The 18,761-nt window shown below is 44.8% G+C and overlaps 1 protein-coding gene across 3 annotated transcripts in view; it reads left to right on the top strand.

The window, feature by feature from the left end:
* Positions 1 to 18,761, top strand: part of NTRK1 (neurotrophic receptor tyrosine kinase 1) — a 541,605-nt gene that overhangs the window by 395,968 nt on the left and 126,876 nt on the right. For 2 of the 3 annotated variants that reach the window (XM_078669330.1, XM_078669329.1), the window contains exon 4: positions 17,179 to 17,247. In XM_078669330.1, coding sequence (XP_078525456.1) covers positions 17,179 to 17,247 — 69 coding nt within the window. Of the gene's footprint in view, positions 1 to 11,426; positions 11,551 to 17,178; positions 17,248 to 18,761 lie in introns of those variants that run through there. The other variant, XM_078669331.1, reaches the window with a different exon arrangement.

Genomic DNA, 18,761 nt, shown 5'->3' with positions numbered 1-18,761 from the left:
TTCTGTAAATCGGGACAGAAGTTCATTCTCAGAGCGTGTAGGGATCTCAGACCAGGAGCTGCAGGCCGGCAAGAGTAAGGTGCCTTCACAGAGCTTTGGGTAGTCTTGGCGCTAGAATAGCAGAGGGTGCGGGGCACTAGTGAGGTAGCTTGGCAGGTCACTTGACTGAAACAGCACAGTGTGTGAGCTTGTGGGCCTAGCCTAGTGATTGACAGCAAGGGAGGTGCTGGCAGGACTTAGGTGCATAGACTGAGTTCCCCGTTGGCCCTGGTGCTATGGAAAAGGACCGATACGTGCTGGCCTGGCTGTGTGTGGTGCAGCACTGGATAGAAGGGGAGCTGCAGGGCAGGACTGAGGTGCATCAGTAGAGCTGTGGGGCAGGACTGAGGTGCATCAGTAGAGCTGTGTGCGCGTCAAAGAGCTAGGACAGCAGCGGAGCTGCAGGGCAGTACTGAGGTGCATCAGTAGAGCTGTGTGCACGTCAAAGCGCTAGGACAGCAGCGGAGCGGTGGGGCAGGACTGATGTGCATCAGTAGAGCTGTGTGCGCGTCAAAGCGCTTAGAGAGCAGCGGAGCTGTGGGGCAGGATTGACGTGCACTCGTAGAGCTGTGCGTGGCTTCAGTATTGGATTGGGGTTAACTGGCAGACCTGGCGACACCTGACGCTATTGTGTAATGCCAAACTGGGCTCGGCTCCTGTTCAGTCCTGGGACCGTAACAGGTGTGGTCTGTGTCCTTTGTGTACAGCCTCGGTGTGTCCTGATAGGGGATTATCAGTGATAAGCGCTATATCACTGGTGGGCAACCGAGCCGCGCGCCTGTGGCGTGACTGGCAGGAGGAGGAGGGAGGGTACATGTGTATGCTCAAAGACCCAATTCAACAATGTAATTTATTGTTTTCAGTATTTCTTGTTATTATAGTGCTTTTTACCCCCTTTTAACAACGGGCGGGGTTGTCATTCAGTCTCCCTCTGTATGTAATGGGTGCAGATCGAGTGGGACCAGGGCGCCTGAGCAGAAGTGGCCTTGCTCATATTCAAGTGCGGTTCACAACTGTGAGCTAATCAGGGCAAAGGAGTCCTGGCAACATTTGCGTTTTTTTTTTAATTGCGGTGAAGATAAGAAAACATGCCTCTTTTATTGAACTCCTCCCCTTCATAATACTTACAACACAAAAGTAGTGTTTTCGGATAAAGTGCAACCCGCAAATGTGGGCCACTTTTTTAGGGTGCCCTGGACTATTTTTTATCCCAATCCAACGCTGTCTTGCCGTGGGTGACTTGACTTCAGATCCCACAGGTGAAGCAAGTGTTGCAGAACTAGAACAGGCTGTGAGGGTGAAACCGATGGCGAGATACACCAAGGAGGAGCAGGCGGGAACCAGAAGAGGCTTCCACAAACCCCCCTCTGGGACATCAAAATGGTCTTTGTGTGGGGCTCTGTGTGTGTGGGGCTCTGTGTGTGTGTGGGGGGCTCTGTGTGTGTGCGTGAGGCTCTTTGTGTGTGTGTGGGGGGGGGCTCTGTGTGTGTGGGTCTGTGTGTTTGTGTGTGGTTCTATGTGTGCGTGTCTGGCTCTATGTGTGTGTGTGTGTGTGTGGCTCTGTGTGTGTGTGGGGGGGGGCTCTGTGTGTGTGGGGGGCTCTGTGTGTGTGTGTGTGTGTGGGTCTGTGTGTTTGTGTGTGGCATTTGCTAGTGATTAAGCTATTGTCATTGTAAATGACAATGCTATTTATTTATCTGTTTTCAATACCAACACATAACTAAAAAGTTTGTCATTTACAATGTCAATAGCTCTATCTTTTGCAAAGGTGAGACCGTTGCATTGTAAATGCTTGTTTGAGTTTTTTTTTTTTCAAAGAGAAAATCCTGCTTTGGGATTTTCTTTTTGAATATGAAAAAAGAAATTGAAAGTGAACACTGTGATTGTGGTTCCTACCAATGTAAATGGTGCCCGCTGGGGCTACAGACATCTCTAAATTTGGACTTCAGTTACTCCATCAAGCAAAGGAGTAAAATAGTCTGTCACTCTGACGCAATACCCACACTCTAAATCAAGCCCTTAGAGTCAGCTCTGGGTCTCTCTCTAGATCATGATTACATGTTTTTCTCATCAGTTTCAGTTTTCTGCTCTTGATTTGACGAATTTCCTTCATAATCTTGTGTTAACCCAGCCCAGCAACATTTCAGTCTTACAGTTTTCTGATTGGATGAATTGTATCCTTACACTACATAGCTCAGGAAACTCTCTTTAATTTTGAATCATGCGCCTCGTGGCAGTGCATGTGTTTCAGTTCTCACTACCCTTGCTTTTTCTTCTGCTTCCGAATGCATGTTGTCGTTTCACTCCTTATTGCTCCCCCATCCCATTTGCTGGCCTATTCCAAATGTTAATGTTTTGTTTTAATGTTTTATTTGGGAGGAATGGAGCTGTGAAGTACTCCTGGGAGACCAGTGTCCTATTTTGCATTTTGCGCACATTTACTTTTCACTTTTTTGACATTTTAATTTACCATTCTAACATGGTAGGCCGCTATGTAAGAATGGTTAATTAAAAATGGACTCCATGTGTGTGTATTTCTAAACAAGTGTGACAAAAAAATCCTTTCACATCAACATCAATTCTGGAACTGGTATTCTTTCAACAAACACCATTGCAAGACTTCCATTCATGTGTGCATGTGCCTCGACACATTTATTGGCATGCAGTTGGCAAAAAGCATTGGTTAGACCAATAGTTTGATGTTTTTCACCAGAGACCTATTGGCTGTGCAAGTGCTTGTTCTCTTTTTAAATGTAGATTGAAATGTGTTTAGCACAGTGTTAACCTTTACTTTTGTATATATATATATATGACAGTGTTAACCTTTACTTTTGTATATATTACTTTTCTTTATATTTTTCTTTATTGGAAACAAATATGTTATATATATATATTAGAACACCACAAACAAGTGTGTGTGTTTCTTTGTTGTGTGTGTGGCAGGTAGGTATGTGCATATGTGAGGGCTATGTATATATGCGTGGACGGGTAGGCCAACAGTGACTTGACGCGAAAAGTCAGTTTTATTTTGTTACTAGCTATTGTTATAGCATGCAACTTTGTCCTGAAAGAGTGTCTCGGGGCTTGCTATTCAGGACAAATGTGCAAATATCGAAAGGGGGTTTCTTCCAATGGAATGGGGCCAGACAGAAGGATCTGCCACCAAACCTGGAGATGCATATACGAGGAAACTTTAGTAGGGCTTTATTTGTTGACCTAAACAGTCTGGTGGGCTGGTAGTAACAAAGTCTAGAATGTAGGTAGGCAGGAAGAGCTTTGTTTAGTGCCTTATGGGTCAAAAAGCATAGCTTTAAAAATCCCTTTTTAGGTTTCGACTGCAAAAAGCTGCGCAAGCAGCTTTTGCGCAGGAGAAATCTAATGAGAACTGTAGTGTGGGTTTGGGTCGGCCCTCGTCATTCATTGGCTGGCTCCATAAATGGAGCATAGCCATTGGACGAGGGGCCTGTCCGTCAATGCCGGACCAGATTCGGGGGCGTTCCCGAGATTCTTTGGCTTTTGCCGACGTCACGCGACGTCAGCCGAAAGCCGGGAACGCCCCCGAATCTGGTCCGGCATTGCCGGCACTTCTGCGTCTCTCCACCCCCCTTTCCCGCCCCCTCCCGCTTGTTTCCTGATGCTGGCCTCGCAATGGCGTGCCTTTCCCGCCCCCTTTCCCGCTGGAAGCTGTGCCGCTGCCCCGGCTCTGTTTCCCGCCGCGCCATTTTCAAACCGCTGAACGCCAGAGTCCTCTGGGAGCCGAGAAGGGAGGAGAAGCGGCCTGCTATGCTCCTCCAGGCCGCGGCACCGAGTGGCTCGGGATCAGTTGCAACGGAGATCGGCAGGAGCGCTGGACCGCGAGAAGCCGCCTGATCCGCTGCGCACAGTAAGTAGGGCTTTGAGGGTGCCAGCCACCCCTGGTTACTTCCTCTTGCCACACTGCCACAGCGTGTTTTAGCATCCATGGCTTCCACGGGGTGTACTGCTGCCACGAAAAGTCCCACATTTGAGCACTGGGTACCGTTAGAGGACTTGTGGGCACATGATCCAGGCTTTTGTGATGCTTCCTCGTGACACAGGTCAGAGAGAGGTTGAAAGAAACCGGTAGATGGGAAGGGAGCATGAGCAGCTAGTGTCGTAAGGCACATTACTGTGCAGCACCTACTTCCGCTGGCACAGCCTGCCCCTCCTTCTGGTATCATTTTCAGACAAAGGAAACTCTTCAGCCTTCTGCTGATTATATTAAATGTTGTGCGGGCATTGCGAATATTCCGGCCCATCAGTCATCTACCCATTACAGAACATGCCTATCTGTCCTTAAAATCTATTGGGCACACAGAGACAGTGTTCAGAAATGTCTTTATTTACCTTCGCCTCAGAGTCTCTCAGCCTTCATCCTTGTGGAATCTCTGACGTGCAGTGATGTCAGTCTGGGCGGCAGGCCTGGACAAGACTCCCACAGGCAGGCCATTCCCAAAGGCACCTTTTCAGAGCCTGAAGGCTACTAGGATTTTAACAAAATGTGTCGACTGCTCTTTATTCCAGTTTATTTTTCCATCCACCTCAAATCTTTAGTTCCTGCAGGTTAGATCACGCATTTCCCCCATTATGTGCTCTTCTGTCTGTTCGCAAGTTGTTTCCTCTGCTTGCGTACTCGGTGTTTTGTTTGTTTTCCAATGCTGGTGAAAGGCGAGTGGCTCGTAATTATACTGCTGGAACCATCTTTCTCAGTAGTGACAGACAAAACATTACCACATTCTTTCCTTGGCGGACTTTATTCCTCTCCCCTTCTCTTTTTTCGTCCCTTATGTGGCTGCCCCATTATTCCTATGTTTAACAAAAATGCGTCACAACTGGAGCAGCTCACAGGATTCCCGAGCTGTGTGATAGTAACTGTCTCACGTCGCTGCCACTGGTCTGGGCTCACAACTCCTTGTAAATCCGTATTTGTAAAGCGCGAACTACACACCTTTAAGGGTCTCTAGGCGCTGGGGAGAGGGGGGGGGGGCGGGCGTCGTGGAAATCAAGTGAGCTAGTGCCCAGAGTCACATGGTGCTGAGCTGAGCTGCCGCTGGAGCCGGGGATCGAACCATGAACACTGTGCTCCGAAGTCAGCTTCCCTGGCCGCTGCACCACACCACTCCACCTCCCTGGGTTGTTCTGTCGGTGCCCCCCGACGTGGTGCTGTCGAGGGCCCCTCTGCTGGCCATTGGCACCGGTGTGCCTTTGTTGTTTTCAAGCATGGCCCTTAAACCAATATAATGACTCTATCTTAGCCTACCCTGTCCCTCCTTTATTAAATGTTGCTCGAGCAGCCGAATCCCTTTCCAATTATAATAAAATGTTTGTCCTGTTTAATCTCGTAAATAACCTCTTTGGTTTAAATTTCCTGGGAAATGTAAGCAATTTTGCGTTTTGTAAATAAAATACTACCTAACTATGCTGTTTACAGAATAACCAAACTAGATGAATTGTGATGCAACTGTGATATTTTTTTGTGACTAAATGAAAGTGATCGAGACAGCATAATTGAACTTGCACATCTCAGTTTCCACCTTTATATGAGCAGCTCCGCTGTAGATAGGAGGGGGCTACCCTAATGCGTCTCCATAGACAGGGACTGAGCCAGTACCTGTGCGAAGAAGCCCATGCTGTACATGTATTGGTGGCAGTGGTTTCATTAAGGAGCGCAAGCACCCCTGGCGATTACTATGCTCCAGGTCCCTCTGCTTTATAACCCCACTCCGCTACCCCTTTCGCAAGAAGGGCTTTCTCTGCCACAGTTGACTAATTTGAATGTTGTCTGTATCTGCCTCTTGGTTATATGTTATACTTAGTTTCATAGCAGTGAGTGTCAATGGCCTCCCATAGTGGCATAGTTGTGTGTCTATATGAACTAAGACATCCTTTGTACCACCACGACTAACTGTTTTCCTTTAAAAAAATGTTTTTTAATTGATATTCTGGTACAAAAAATTGCATTAAATATTTCAGACTTTACGTATTTTCATACTATTATACCATAAATAGCTAAGATATATCATGTCTTCATACATTCATATAAAAAACACATTCACAAAAATGATAAAAAACCATTTTATGTACATACAGTGACTAATGTCTCCCCGGGAATATACGACAGGATTCAAATTATAAAGTGCAGAGAGCACAGGGTGTTGTACAGTTGGACAGTTGGGATGCGTGCAGTGGGCGCTGTATAGTGCAGAGAGCACGGGGTGTTGTACAGTTGGGATGCGTGCAGTGGGCGCTGTACGGTACAGAGAGCACGGGGTGTTGTACAGATGGGATGCGTGCTGTGGGCGCTGTACGGTGCAGAGAGCACCGGGTGTTGTACAGTTGGGATGTGTGCAGTGTGCGCCGTATAGTGTAAATGACAATGCCATTTATTTATCTGTTTTCAAAACCAACACATAAATAAACAATTTGTCATTGGCAATGCCAATAGCTCTAACTTTGTCAAAGGCGAAACCATTGCATTGTAAATGCTTGTTCTAAAGGGTAGCCAATGCATGGGTTTTAAAATAGATGCAAAAGAGGAACGTGGGAGGAGGTTACAAATTAGCCATGCAGCCATATTCTACACAACATGCATTTTGGACCGCAGAGTGTCGTTAGCTGCCACTAGCAGTGCATTCCCATAATCTAAGCAACTTGTAATAGTGCCTGGAATAAAGTATTTCTTGAGGTGAGTCGAAGCCAAGGGAAAATGTATCTTAGGAGACGCATTGTGGCAAAACAGATGCCACAGGTTGCGTTAACTTGTTTTTTTACAGATAAGGTTTGGTCAAGCATTATACCAAGACTGTCCACCACCTGTTTTGGGCAAGGGATTGGACTAAATTCAACTGGCCACCAGTCAGTCGACCAGATCTCCTGTGCTTTGCCAAATAGCACAATCTCAGTTTTCTTGCCATTAAGTTGGAGACAGTTTATAATCGTCCAGTCAGCGATTTCCCTCATGCAATTTGCAAACTGAGATTTCTCTTGTACTGGATCTGGCACAAAAGAGATGACAAGTTGGGTATCATCAGCATTAGATACAATCTCACATTCACATGATCTCACAATTTGTGCAAGAGGAGCTACATAGATATTAAATAGTGTTGAGCCCAGTCAGGAACCCCGAGGAGCTTCTTTGTTGATCAACATCATTTGAGATTTGAAGGAGTCCAGTGAGATGGTTTGGGTTCAATTGTCCAGAAAATCCCAGAGCCAATGTTGCTCTCTGCCATATTTTCCTGCGTCATGCAGTCTGTTGATTAAGATTGAGTGAGAGGCCATATCAAAGGCCACAGATAGGTCAAGTAGTATCAACATGACTGGTGTGCCTGCATCTAGTGTAGTTGCTGTGCTGTGTAGGGCTATGAAATCCAATTGTGAGGAGTATAGGATCTTGTGTTCTTCTAGGAAGGTTGCCAGTTGTTTGTTTATGTGACTTTCTATAATACTTCCTAGGAGAGGGAGTAGTGAGATTGGTCAGTAGTTGGAAAGGATCTCAGGACTGGCTGAGGGCTTTTTGAGAATAGGAAATATTTGGGTGCACTTCCACTCAGCCAGACTTTTGGCTGAAGCTAGAGAGAGACTGTAGAGCACCATCACTGATAGTGCAATTGAAGTGGCTAAGCAGAAGGTTATCCTAGGGGGCATAGGTCCAGAAGGGAGCCTGGTTTTGCCAGGGCCACTATCTCTTCCACGCTATGGTTTCGCTCCCAGAATTACTTACCCCCTCTCTCTAGCACAGTGCCGACTTAGCAGACCTAATATTGTTAACCTCCCTAAAAAACAGCACACGCATTATACTAGGAGACCTAAACCTACACCTGAATAATGATGAAGATCCTACAGTGCAAGCCTTATCCACCCTTCTGGAAGCGAACAATCGAATCTAACAGTGCAATAAACAAACTCACAACAAGAGCTCGACCCTTGATGCAATCATCTCTAAACATAACACCCCATCCCCCCAATCTATTCCTACCATTTGGCTTGACTTATCACCATCAAATCCTTTTCGATCTCACTGCCACCTGATCTCAGTCCCACCACCAATCGAGCAGCCGCAAGCACTGGACGAGGAACATACATCATATTCCGCTGGCACAGCTAGAAACATTGGTCAGTTCCCAAATATTACCTCCAGTGACCTCTCTTCTGCTGATGACCAACTAACCACTGCAGCACAAAAATGGCTGAACTCATTGAAACAGTCACCCCTCTGAAACTCCCAAAAATCTAGAAGCATACACTCCAGTTCCTGGTTCAATAATGACTTTAACATTGAGAGGCCTCAACTCTAACAGACTGAGAGATATTGGAGACAGCAGCCCTCATTAACCAATCTCTCAATCCTCTAGCCAGAAAGACAGAAATACAAATAACACATCTTCATCGAAGAAGCCTTCTCTTTCCGAGACCAACATGACAGGTCTAGGAACAGACCAAAAGACCTCTTCAACATCATCAAACAGCATACCTCCCCTTTCCCCCAACACTCAATCAATGGGTCTACTAAGCGCTGCGCAGAATGAACAACCTTTTTCTCTCAAAAATATCTAACATCGAACTGTCTCTCAAACAGCCCACCTACTCACTCTGCATCAAGTGGAGAAGTGTGGCTCACTGGTTAGAGGAGGCAGACCTGGAAGCAGAGGTCAACCCGGGACCAGCAGGCCCGGACTGGCCGTTGCAGGCACCGGGCAATCCCCCGGTCGGCCGTGAGGGTGGGGGCCGGTTTTGGGCCCCAGGGGGCCGGTTTTGTTACAGGGTCGAAACGGCACTGTAACAAAATCGGCCGAAAACCGGCCCTAGCAAAGAGCGCGGTCGCACCCCCCAACCCCCCCCCCCCGGAGGGGGGGCCGGCCGAGCACTTTGCCAGGGCCGGTTTCGGTTCCCAGTCCGGCCCTGGGGACCAGGGTTCAATTCCCGGCTCGGCGGGGTCTTGAGTCCTAAAATGTCCATGGACTCGACAATTCTTGCTCCGGTGCCTACTCGATTCACGGGTTCACACTCTGCGACTCTGGGCAATAGCTTGCTTAATCTCCACAACGGCCCCTCGCGGCGGGATGCCTGGCTTTCACCTTGTGGATACCCTGCCGGGGTTATCTCACAGGGGAATACCAGGACGGGTTCCCTAAGCAAGCGCTTAGAAACCGCTTGGTGATTTGCGCTATATAAATTCCTGTACATTTACATTTACATGCCCTGTCTTGCAAGAAGGGTCCACTTAGAGCCCTACCTCCAAAACACGTCTGTCTCGCCCTCTCAGCAACACAGTTCTAAAACCTCAACCCTGTACAATTGAAAAGTGATGCAACCTTGACCGAATTCAACCAGATCCATGAAGAAGTCGTCCTCAAATTACTCACAAGCATGAAGCCAAAATCGCACAACTCTGCCCCTCTCCCTGCTGCATTTGTAAAAAATCTCTGTCACATCATCGCTCTGATATGGACCAAAATCATTAACAAGGGCACAGCTTCAGTGGGGCATTGAGTCAGGTCTGCTATAACTGTGACAGGTCTTCTCTTCATTCTCATTTCCCAAGCACTTTAAACGTGTTCATTTTTGGATCAGCATCTTAAATATATATATAGTGACCTGTTTACCAGAAAAGTAGTAAATCTTTGAATGGGTGCACATTCACTATATTTTAGAATTCATAAATATTATTTTTTCAGGCGTACATCTGATCAAACACTCAAATTGTGATATGATAAATGCTTGCAACTTATGTAATCAGTAGCAAATGTTTTCTGGGTAGCATTCCAACGCTTCGTTTTTCACTCACTGTGCCACTCTTGATAGAGGTCCACGTAATGAAAATCAGTACTGATCCTTCTCGTCATGGAAATAGTCCATCCCGAACCTTGGTCATCTCACCCTTCCATCCTACATCCCACTGATTTTTAATGTTGAGAAATTTGAGATTCACAAACAGTAAACGAGGGCTTAGTGTTCATTTTCTGCTCGATGACACTGATAATTTAAAAGGTCCGTACACTATAAACTTACAGATATATCTTGCAATCATATCCCAACTCGGAGTGCTGCAAAATAAAAACACGTGGCCTGGATCACACTCTGCAATTCGTGTTTGGTTTGAATGAGCCTATTAGCATGACGAGGAATTAATTTTGGTGTAAAATACATATATTTTACTTTTAGCATCTGTATAGCGTTTAGTACCCTTTGTGAGCGCTAAAGCGCTTAGCTACACCGATAACAGGGTGTGTAGTGTGGTTGTTTTAGTTTGGAACCTGTGTGGGAAATGTACTTACGTTTCGTTTCACCCCCGAGGTGCAGTTGTAACACTGGTGAAACTTCTCAGCCCTTGGAAAAGGAAAAATCGTAAAGTACGCCAAATCTCAAAGGCAAAAGAAAGTTTGCACCACCTCTTGTGTGGCGAAGCTATAATGTGTGCAGCAAGTGCAGTGGCACAGGGGCCTCGAGAGTAAGGGGCCCATTGCCCCCAAATTAAAGCTGTATTTTTTTCCAACACCCATCAAAGTGCCAGATCCGTGTTTTCCTGGCTTACAATCTTGCTCATGATGCTCTAGCGTGTTTGTGCGTGTATGTTGTGTGTGGCATCAGATGGGCAGTGTACTGAACTGTGCTTCTAGCCTCTATCTGGCCTGTGTAGCAGGGTGTGAGCTGTGGCTTTGCTGCGAGCACACCGTCCCCTGCCAGCCTAAGGTTTGGAGAGACAAGTAAGTGACAATTGATTGAGCGCAGATGTCCCTCCCACTGAAATCAATGCCTCCTGCAGAACCCGATCTCCTGGCAGCTGGGCAGAGGGAGCAGGGTTCTTCTGAGACCGGGGGCTGCTCTTCCCCCTCCCCCACCCGTGCTCCTGAGAGAGAGGCCTTCTATCTGACAAGTATTAGAATCCAGTCCCACTTGGCCTATTGTAGACGAGATGTGCTGTAAGTGACCCTTGAGGGGGCGCTTTCCCTGTCAGATTGTTTATGACTCTATTTGCTGGCCCCTGTTTGGACACCTCCATTTGCATCTGATTCAAAGAGCACATTGACAGGCACCAGGGGGCAAAGGTTGGATAACGCTACGGGGTGACGTCACTCATGAGCTTGTATACCTTGTATAGAGCAGAACGTCTCCCAAAGACCGATTAAAATATGCAGTGGTCAGGGGTAAACCGAGACAGTGGTACCTCAAGAACGAATTAATGAGCACGACAAGCTGAGGTAAATTCAGTTTCTGATTGGCCACGCAAAAGCACGCGCCCGGCACCAATGTGTCAGGATTACGGAAAAACGTGTACCTGCGTCAGCACGTTTAGGGGCTATTTTTTATTTACCTATCAATCGCTATTACTTTCTTCGTCACTTCCTGTGTCGTTCTCAGTGGCGGTTGGGGAAATTCAAAAGTGGAGGGGGAATGAACAGTCACCACAAGTGCCAGCATGATTCCAAGCATGACGTATTTTAACAGAGCACGTTTTGAAATGGCGCGCCCCAACATTTTCAAACAAAAAGGGTAGAGTAGAAAGCCAAGATTGTTATTGCCAGTTCTGAAAAAGAAACGTTAAAATAGTCACACGCATTTATGGTGTGCCAGCAACTCCAACTTTTCACAGGCATATTTTGCAGTCACAGCCCCAAAGGAACTTTAAAAATGTTTATAATGCATTATGGTAAATACACTGCCAAGCATTGTGTAAGGTGAAAACAATCGAATTAGAATCTTTTATGGTAACGTTTTTATAGCGCCAATATATTTTTATCATACTGGTTTTAATTATGTTTTTTATGTATTATTGCATATATCTATTTTTATATTGATTTTAAATTTGATTATTGCTATTGCATAGGATTTTTTTAAATCTCATTGTAAGGAGTTTGAACTTTGATGGCATAATGCCGAATGCAGTTTTGTAAACAGATTATGAGAATAGCATGCCTTTTACACCACACTTTTTTGCCGAGCGTTTTCCAGGCAGTTTAGATAACCAGGTATACAAGTTGACATGTCCTTAAACGCTTTATGAAATGTATAGAGCACCCTTCTACACTTTTTGCAAAATCATAGATTACAACGGAGAATCTATTTGGAACGGGAAGAGAGGGAACATGTTGTCACATACATCTTATAATTTTATTTCATAGGCAGCAGAGCTATATAACTCATGTTAAAAAGGTCCCTCAGGTTCTGATTTCAGAGCTACCTTTTGGATGAGAGCAAGCTTCCAGGTTTTGATGGTAAATATTGTCATGAGGTCATATCAATCTTTTATGCTCTTCCCTTAGACATACTCTGGATAGATAATGTCATAAAAGTTATATCAATATTGGTGATTAAATTCCTGCACGTCAATCATGAAAAATAAAGCTATAGCATCACGAGCCCCATGGCACCTTTGAAAGAACTTCAGCAATGCATACCTCTTCTCGGTAGGAAACATCACTGAAATATTAGCTTTGAATACGTCAAGGGAATGCAATACTGTAGGCCGCACAATTGTCCTTGATGCTGTCTGATACATGCACTTGATTCAAATTATGACTTGTTACTTGGATAAAAAAACAATTCCCCTATTCAGAAGCTATTTTGGAATATATTTTTGGCCCCAGTTGTCAGCTGTCAGTTTTTCGAAGGATATATGTTTTGTCCCCTAATACAGCTTGCCATTTTCATTAAGAACTCAAAAGTACTACTGTCCAATATAGACAGAAGTGGCCCCACATCCCACTGCACCACTATCCTATGCAATGGGATGCCATTGTATTCCAGGAACACCTCCCTAAAGCCTGGGACACCCATTACAAGCAGTGGCTAGACACCCAATGTCGAGGATGGACCCCATCACGCAAGGACCACCACTATTTCAGGGATGGCCACAATAATTGAAGGAAGACAAAATGTTGCCACAGATACAATTATGCCAGGGATGCAACAAGAGCGTTAAGTGGGCCGGGTCATAAAAAGCAGGTACTGAGCAGCCGCGGTCCGTACAGGTAACAGAGGTGGAGTCGGGTAAGGGCGGATTTTGAGGGACGCAGAGGGAAAACGAAATAATGTTCCCTCTGCATCGTCCCTCGAAATCCCCCCTTACCCGTCCCACCGCCCCATCGCTGTTACCTGCACGGACCGCAGCTGGTGTTGAGATGGGTCCCTATCAGGCTCTTAGTTTTTGCCCTTACCATCAGGGTGAAAAACAAATCTTACCTCTGCAGCACTACCACCCTTCACTGCCTTTGATGTAACTTAAAAGAGACTCGTAATGTTTCTTGCACAGGCTCATCATTTCAGAACAGAAGCATTTTCAATATATTCAATGAAGCCATTGCTGTTGCTTATTTATCTTATGCAACTAATAACGATTGACAAAGCCAATAGCTCTAATTTGTTGTAGGTATAATGTTACTTGCATTATATATCTGGATGCAATGACAGAAGCAGCAAAATACCAGTGGGGTGGCACACTATGCTCAGCAAAGATTTTTATCGTGGGTGTTTTTTAAACCACGCCCATAATTATATTGACCACACCCCTTTGAGAGACCACCCCAGTTTTTTCATCCCACTTAAAGCCCTGGATGCAACCATGATACAAAGGATGCCTACAACTATGCTAGGGCCACAATCTATGGCTAGCACTATTATTAATAGTGATAAATGCAGAGTGAACGTGACGTGACACTATTATGCTATGAGTTGCCATGGAGATAACAAGGATTGCCAAAATATACCTAGAATTTCAACATTATTATAGGGAATCCATAGCCAGGAATGGCCACATTGAATGGTAATGAGAGATGTGCCCAGAATATGCCATGAAAGGTTGAACAATGCTTAGATGACAGTTTGCCAGTGATGGTCACCATTATGCCACGCATGACAATGAGTGTGCAGGGGATGGCTGCAATTGGGTCAGAAGTGACCAATGTGTGTAAGTCCTTCACCATTGTTTTTAGAGCTTTTAGTCAAACTGGCCTGGAATATCTCCCAGATTGATTTACATACTATGGTACTCAAAGACTGTTGAGATTCACTAATACTAAACTCATACAGAATCCTAACTTCAGATTGATTACTAGAGGTTGGAGATCATATTCTGTTTTAGGGGCCAAAGCTTGCAATCAGTTCACTATTTCTCTGAGAAAGGTTGAACATGAGTACATTTTTAGAAAGCATTTAAAGACCTGGCTGTTTTCCCTGCCTACCTCCTGCATCTATTAGTGTTTCAGTTTCTACTCTTTAATTTCAGTTACTATTCTAAACCTATAATACAACCACCATTTGCTATTTTATAACAGTGATAATGCAAACAATATACAACATTAACAAAGCATGTCCTGAAGAAGAATTCCTCAACATTCTCTCTAGCATAAAGCCAGCATCTCACATCTCAGACCGCCTCCCCGCCACGATTGTTGAAAACCTCAAGCATGTCATCTCTTCCATTTGGACCAAAATCATCAACTCTACCCTATTGAGTGGCTCCATGCTGGCTCTCCTCAAACATGGCCAAGTCACACCCCCATCAAAAAAACAGACACCGACCAGAATGACCTGAATAACTACAGACCTGTAACCAACCCCCCCTCCTTGCTAAAACAACTGAAAAATGTGTGCTTGCTCAACTCAATACCCACATCAAAAAATACAACCTACTTGACACCTTCCGGTTCAGATTCAGGAAAGGCTGCAGTACCGAAACAGCATTACTAAACATCATAGATGACCTACACAAATCTTTGGACGAGGGCCTGGCCAGTATCCTAGCCCTCCTAGACTTCTTGTCAGCATTTCACACTAAACCACAACATCCTCCTAAACACCCTCTCGCAGTGTGCAGGCATAAACGGGACAGTCCTCCAATGGTTCACTTCCTTTCTACGCCAACGCTCACAGTTTATCACGCTCAACAAGTCAACCTAAAACACAACTCAAGACTCACAAGGAGTTCCCCAAGGGTCAATCCTGTCTCCTACCTTATTCAACCTCTATATGGAACCCCTTGCAAGGATCCAGAAGCAAGCCAAAATAGCTTACCATCCATATGCCGACGACACCCAACTTTACATGAAAATCATGTCAGTCAAAGACATCTCATAGCACCTAAATAACACTCTCAACACAGTTCAAACCTGCCTGACAAACAACCACCTCTCACTCAACCCCAGCAAAACTGAACTCCCAAAGGAAAAACCTTCCCATAGACCCCTGGCTCGACAACCTCACAACATTAAAAGGCAAACAGATTAGTTCCAGCTCTGTCAAATCTCTGGGAAATACTCTGGACTGCCAACTAAGAATGAAAGACCGTATTAATGCCTTTGCAAAAAGCACTATTTACACACTGAAAAACTTTGTAAAAGTTAAACCCTTCATTTCCTTTGAAGACTTAAAGACAGCGGTGCAATCACTAGTCCTACCCACGCTGGACTATGGAAACGCAGAGGTCTAGGACGCCCTAAAATCTTATCTCACCTCATTGAAATCTCCCTCCACGCTGCGGCCAGATTTATATTGGGGGGAAAAACTCTTTGACCACATCACTCTCTAGCAACTCAACTGGCTGCCAATACAGGCAAGGGCCATTTTAAAAACTGCCTGCTAAATCACCAAAGCGCTCTACCCTGAAAAATCAACCATTCTCACTAATAAACTATCAAACGCTGGTCCAAAAAACATCTACAAAGCACAAACAGTCTACTCCTGATTCCACGAAAATTTAAGAGAGAGAAATCTCGCACCCGCTCCTTCTCAGGGAACACTCCAAGAATCTGGAACTCCCTGGCCCAGTACCTGCAGGAAAACCAATACATCTCTCATTTCAAGAAGAAACTGAAGCTTTTGCTCCCCGTTCTGAAAATCCACCCCCTTGAGCACCTGACTTACTTGCGAGCACAGGCTTTGCACCCGCTAAGTAAATCGGTGCAACATAATCCCCAGAGAAAATATTGCCTCTAATCTCCCTTGCCCACACGAGTCCTTACCTCCGCTACCTCTGAACGACATTGTCCATCCCTAAGGCTGATCATTCTTGCTTTGCTTTTGATGCAATGTACTGTAAAGCGCTATGTATATTTATTTGTACAGATAACCAAAATGTATACACCATGTCTCATACCAAGCATCACTTTCTGTCACTATGTATATGTACCGTCTCCAAACGTATTTCAGGTATTTGCTGCTTGAGTGAATCCATGTGAAGCGCTCTGATGCCCTCGGGTAAAGTCCACACTATATAAAACTCTATTAATAAAAAATTTAAAAATCATTCACCACTGCCACAATTATGCAATGGATGGTCACAATTATGTCATGGGTAACAACCAGAAGTGGCACAGTAATAAAACAACATGCCCGCAATACGCTATGTATTCTAAAACATTGACAGGAACGCATGCTTGAGGGTTCAGTTTTCATGTGAAATGAGAGTACATTTCATGTAATAGCCACAAATTTAGAGAAAATTACAAATATTTCTCAGAAAAAAATCACATCTTTGCTCACCCTTAGTGTCTCATAAATGTTATATCCTGCCCAGACACCAATAGTACATTGATCCAATTTCTAGAAATGAACAGGCGGAGCTATGGGATCTGGTTCTTCTATGTCCTTCATGGCCTGCTATTGCCCAGCCTGGAATGTCATTCGTTATGGAATGTTGGATATCTCATCTCAGAAGTGTATGTGTGAATGAGACGATCAGTCGGGGGAGGATGCGGAGCAGGAAACTGCTCACTTTTGTGGACTTACCATCAGCTGTCCTTTACTACTACTAACAGAGCCTACATGAACACAGGAGTCCAGCATCTTTGTACATTTTTACAGTTACCCTGAGAATCAATGTGAAAATTTGAAGTTTTTCAGGACCGTTCTGAATGATGTGTGAGACATCAAAATAATGCAACTGCAATAATGGAAAGATGTGCAATCTCTTACAGATCCACAGAGACAGCTAAAATAATATCCCAATATTGTGAAAAATGTGTAACAGATTTCAGAACCTTTTTCCTCATCACATTAACAAATTCCCCCAAAAAATATATTAGTCACTGATATTTCATAATGTGTGCTCCCGATTGTTGCAAAAGTAATTGCGTCTTTGTTATTTTGAAACATCTTCTAATGGACCATTTCGTCCTTTTGCAGAAACCTGTCCTCGAATTCCTTGGTAACTCTCTCATGGAGATCGTTTGACAATCTGCCTCTTCAAGAGCTGTAAGTTGAAGCTTCCCTAAATTTTTGGATTAAAGAACTGAGTGTCTAATTATTTAAACTAACTAGTTAATCCAATAGTACACAATCAAAGGCATGCAAATATTGCTCTGCTTGTCAGGCAGTAGTAAACCCACTGAACCCAGCACATTCTAATCCCAAACTGCAAATCTTTTACTAAATATGATACTCCGCTGCTGTAGTTTCAACTTTACATTCATGATACTCTGATCCTTATATTGATATCCCACACTAAGGTCCTTGTTATGAGTTTGGCAGTCCTCCTGCAGGACCGCCACCGCTGCGCCCACAGGAGGACCACCAAGCCCATGGTGCACACTCCCACCAGATTCTCACTAGAATCCAGGGCGGGTGGACGGTGCTGCGGCAGTTTCACAGCAACAGCTGTGTTAGGGTCATAGGAGAGCCTTAACAACAGTCCGCCGCTGTGACAGCCTTCAGTACGTTCCTTTATGGCGGGGCATGCACCATGTCGTGCATGCCACACCGTGCAAGGACGGCGATATAATTCCAGTAGTGAACAACATGTGCCCCTCACATGCACCTCAAGCCAGATGCTGCAGGGGGCCTTGTTAGGGCCCACCTTAGTTGCATCTCTACCACCCTTTTCATTGCGGGCTCCCTGCCATGAAATAGGCAATGGAAATGCAAGTCAGAATATGCCGCTGCATCACTATCAGCATATTCCTACCCCCTTCCTCTGTGCCACCGCCGCGGGATACTGGATCCCGGCCAAGGCAGCAGTCCCAGCGGTCTGACCGCCACACTCGAAACACAGCGGGTGGAACTGCAGTGGTGGTAGTGGTTGGACCGCCACCGGGAGTACAACGGTCCTAGGACCACCATACTCGGAATACGGCCCTAAGTGTGTCAAAGAATATAGGACCAGATGTAATAATATGCTGGTCACAAAAAATAGGTTGCAAATTGTAACTCCACTTTTTATGAGCAATATCTAATTTTGAAAACTGACCAATGTACTACTAGATCTGTTCACAAAATAAGAAATCATAGTGGGTCACAGAACACCCTGTCTAATTAATATTAATGAGGCAAGCAACAATTTGTACTACCTTAGATCACTGGGATGATGGCCGGGATGGTGCCCTGCAAAGGATGGCGGACCACTGTCCCAGTGCTTGCATTTCAAAATGTAACACTTTTTTAAATGTCAGAGTTGGCATTGGTCCCATGTTTAGTATATTAGAAAAATCTTTTAACAGGCTCAAACTCTCTGTTATACTGAATTGGAGGGTTTGTAAAGCTATGCACATCTGGTCCATATTTCCTATAGTATTTCCAACAGCTGACATATGATTACTGCAGTGATCATTGTCTATAAAACGAAGTCCAGGTCATATTTTTTAGGCTCAGACACATATATCGATACTAATGTAAAATTAGACGTGTGGATTTCATATTTTTTTTAACAAAATACACTTTAGTATTTTTCTAAATCTTGCTAGGGTACCACGTTTTTTTAAACAAACATTTTA

Source organism: Lissotriton helveticus, chromosome 12, assembly GCF_964261635.1.
Source record: "Lissotriton helveticus chromosome 12, aLisHel1.1, whole genome shotgun sequence".
Lineage (NCBI taxonomy): Eukaryota > Metazoa > Chordata > Amphibia > Caudata > Salamandridae > Lissotriton > Lissotriton helveticus.
Note: the sequence above shows the minus strand (reverse complement) of the source record. Positions and strands in the feature narration are given on the sequence as shown.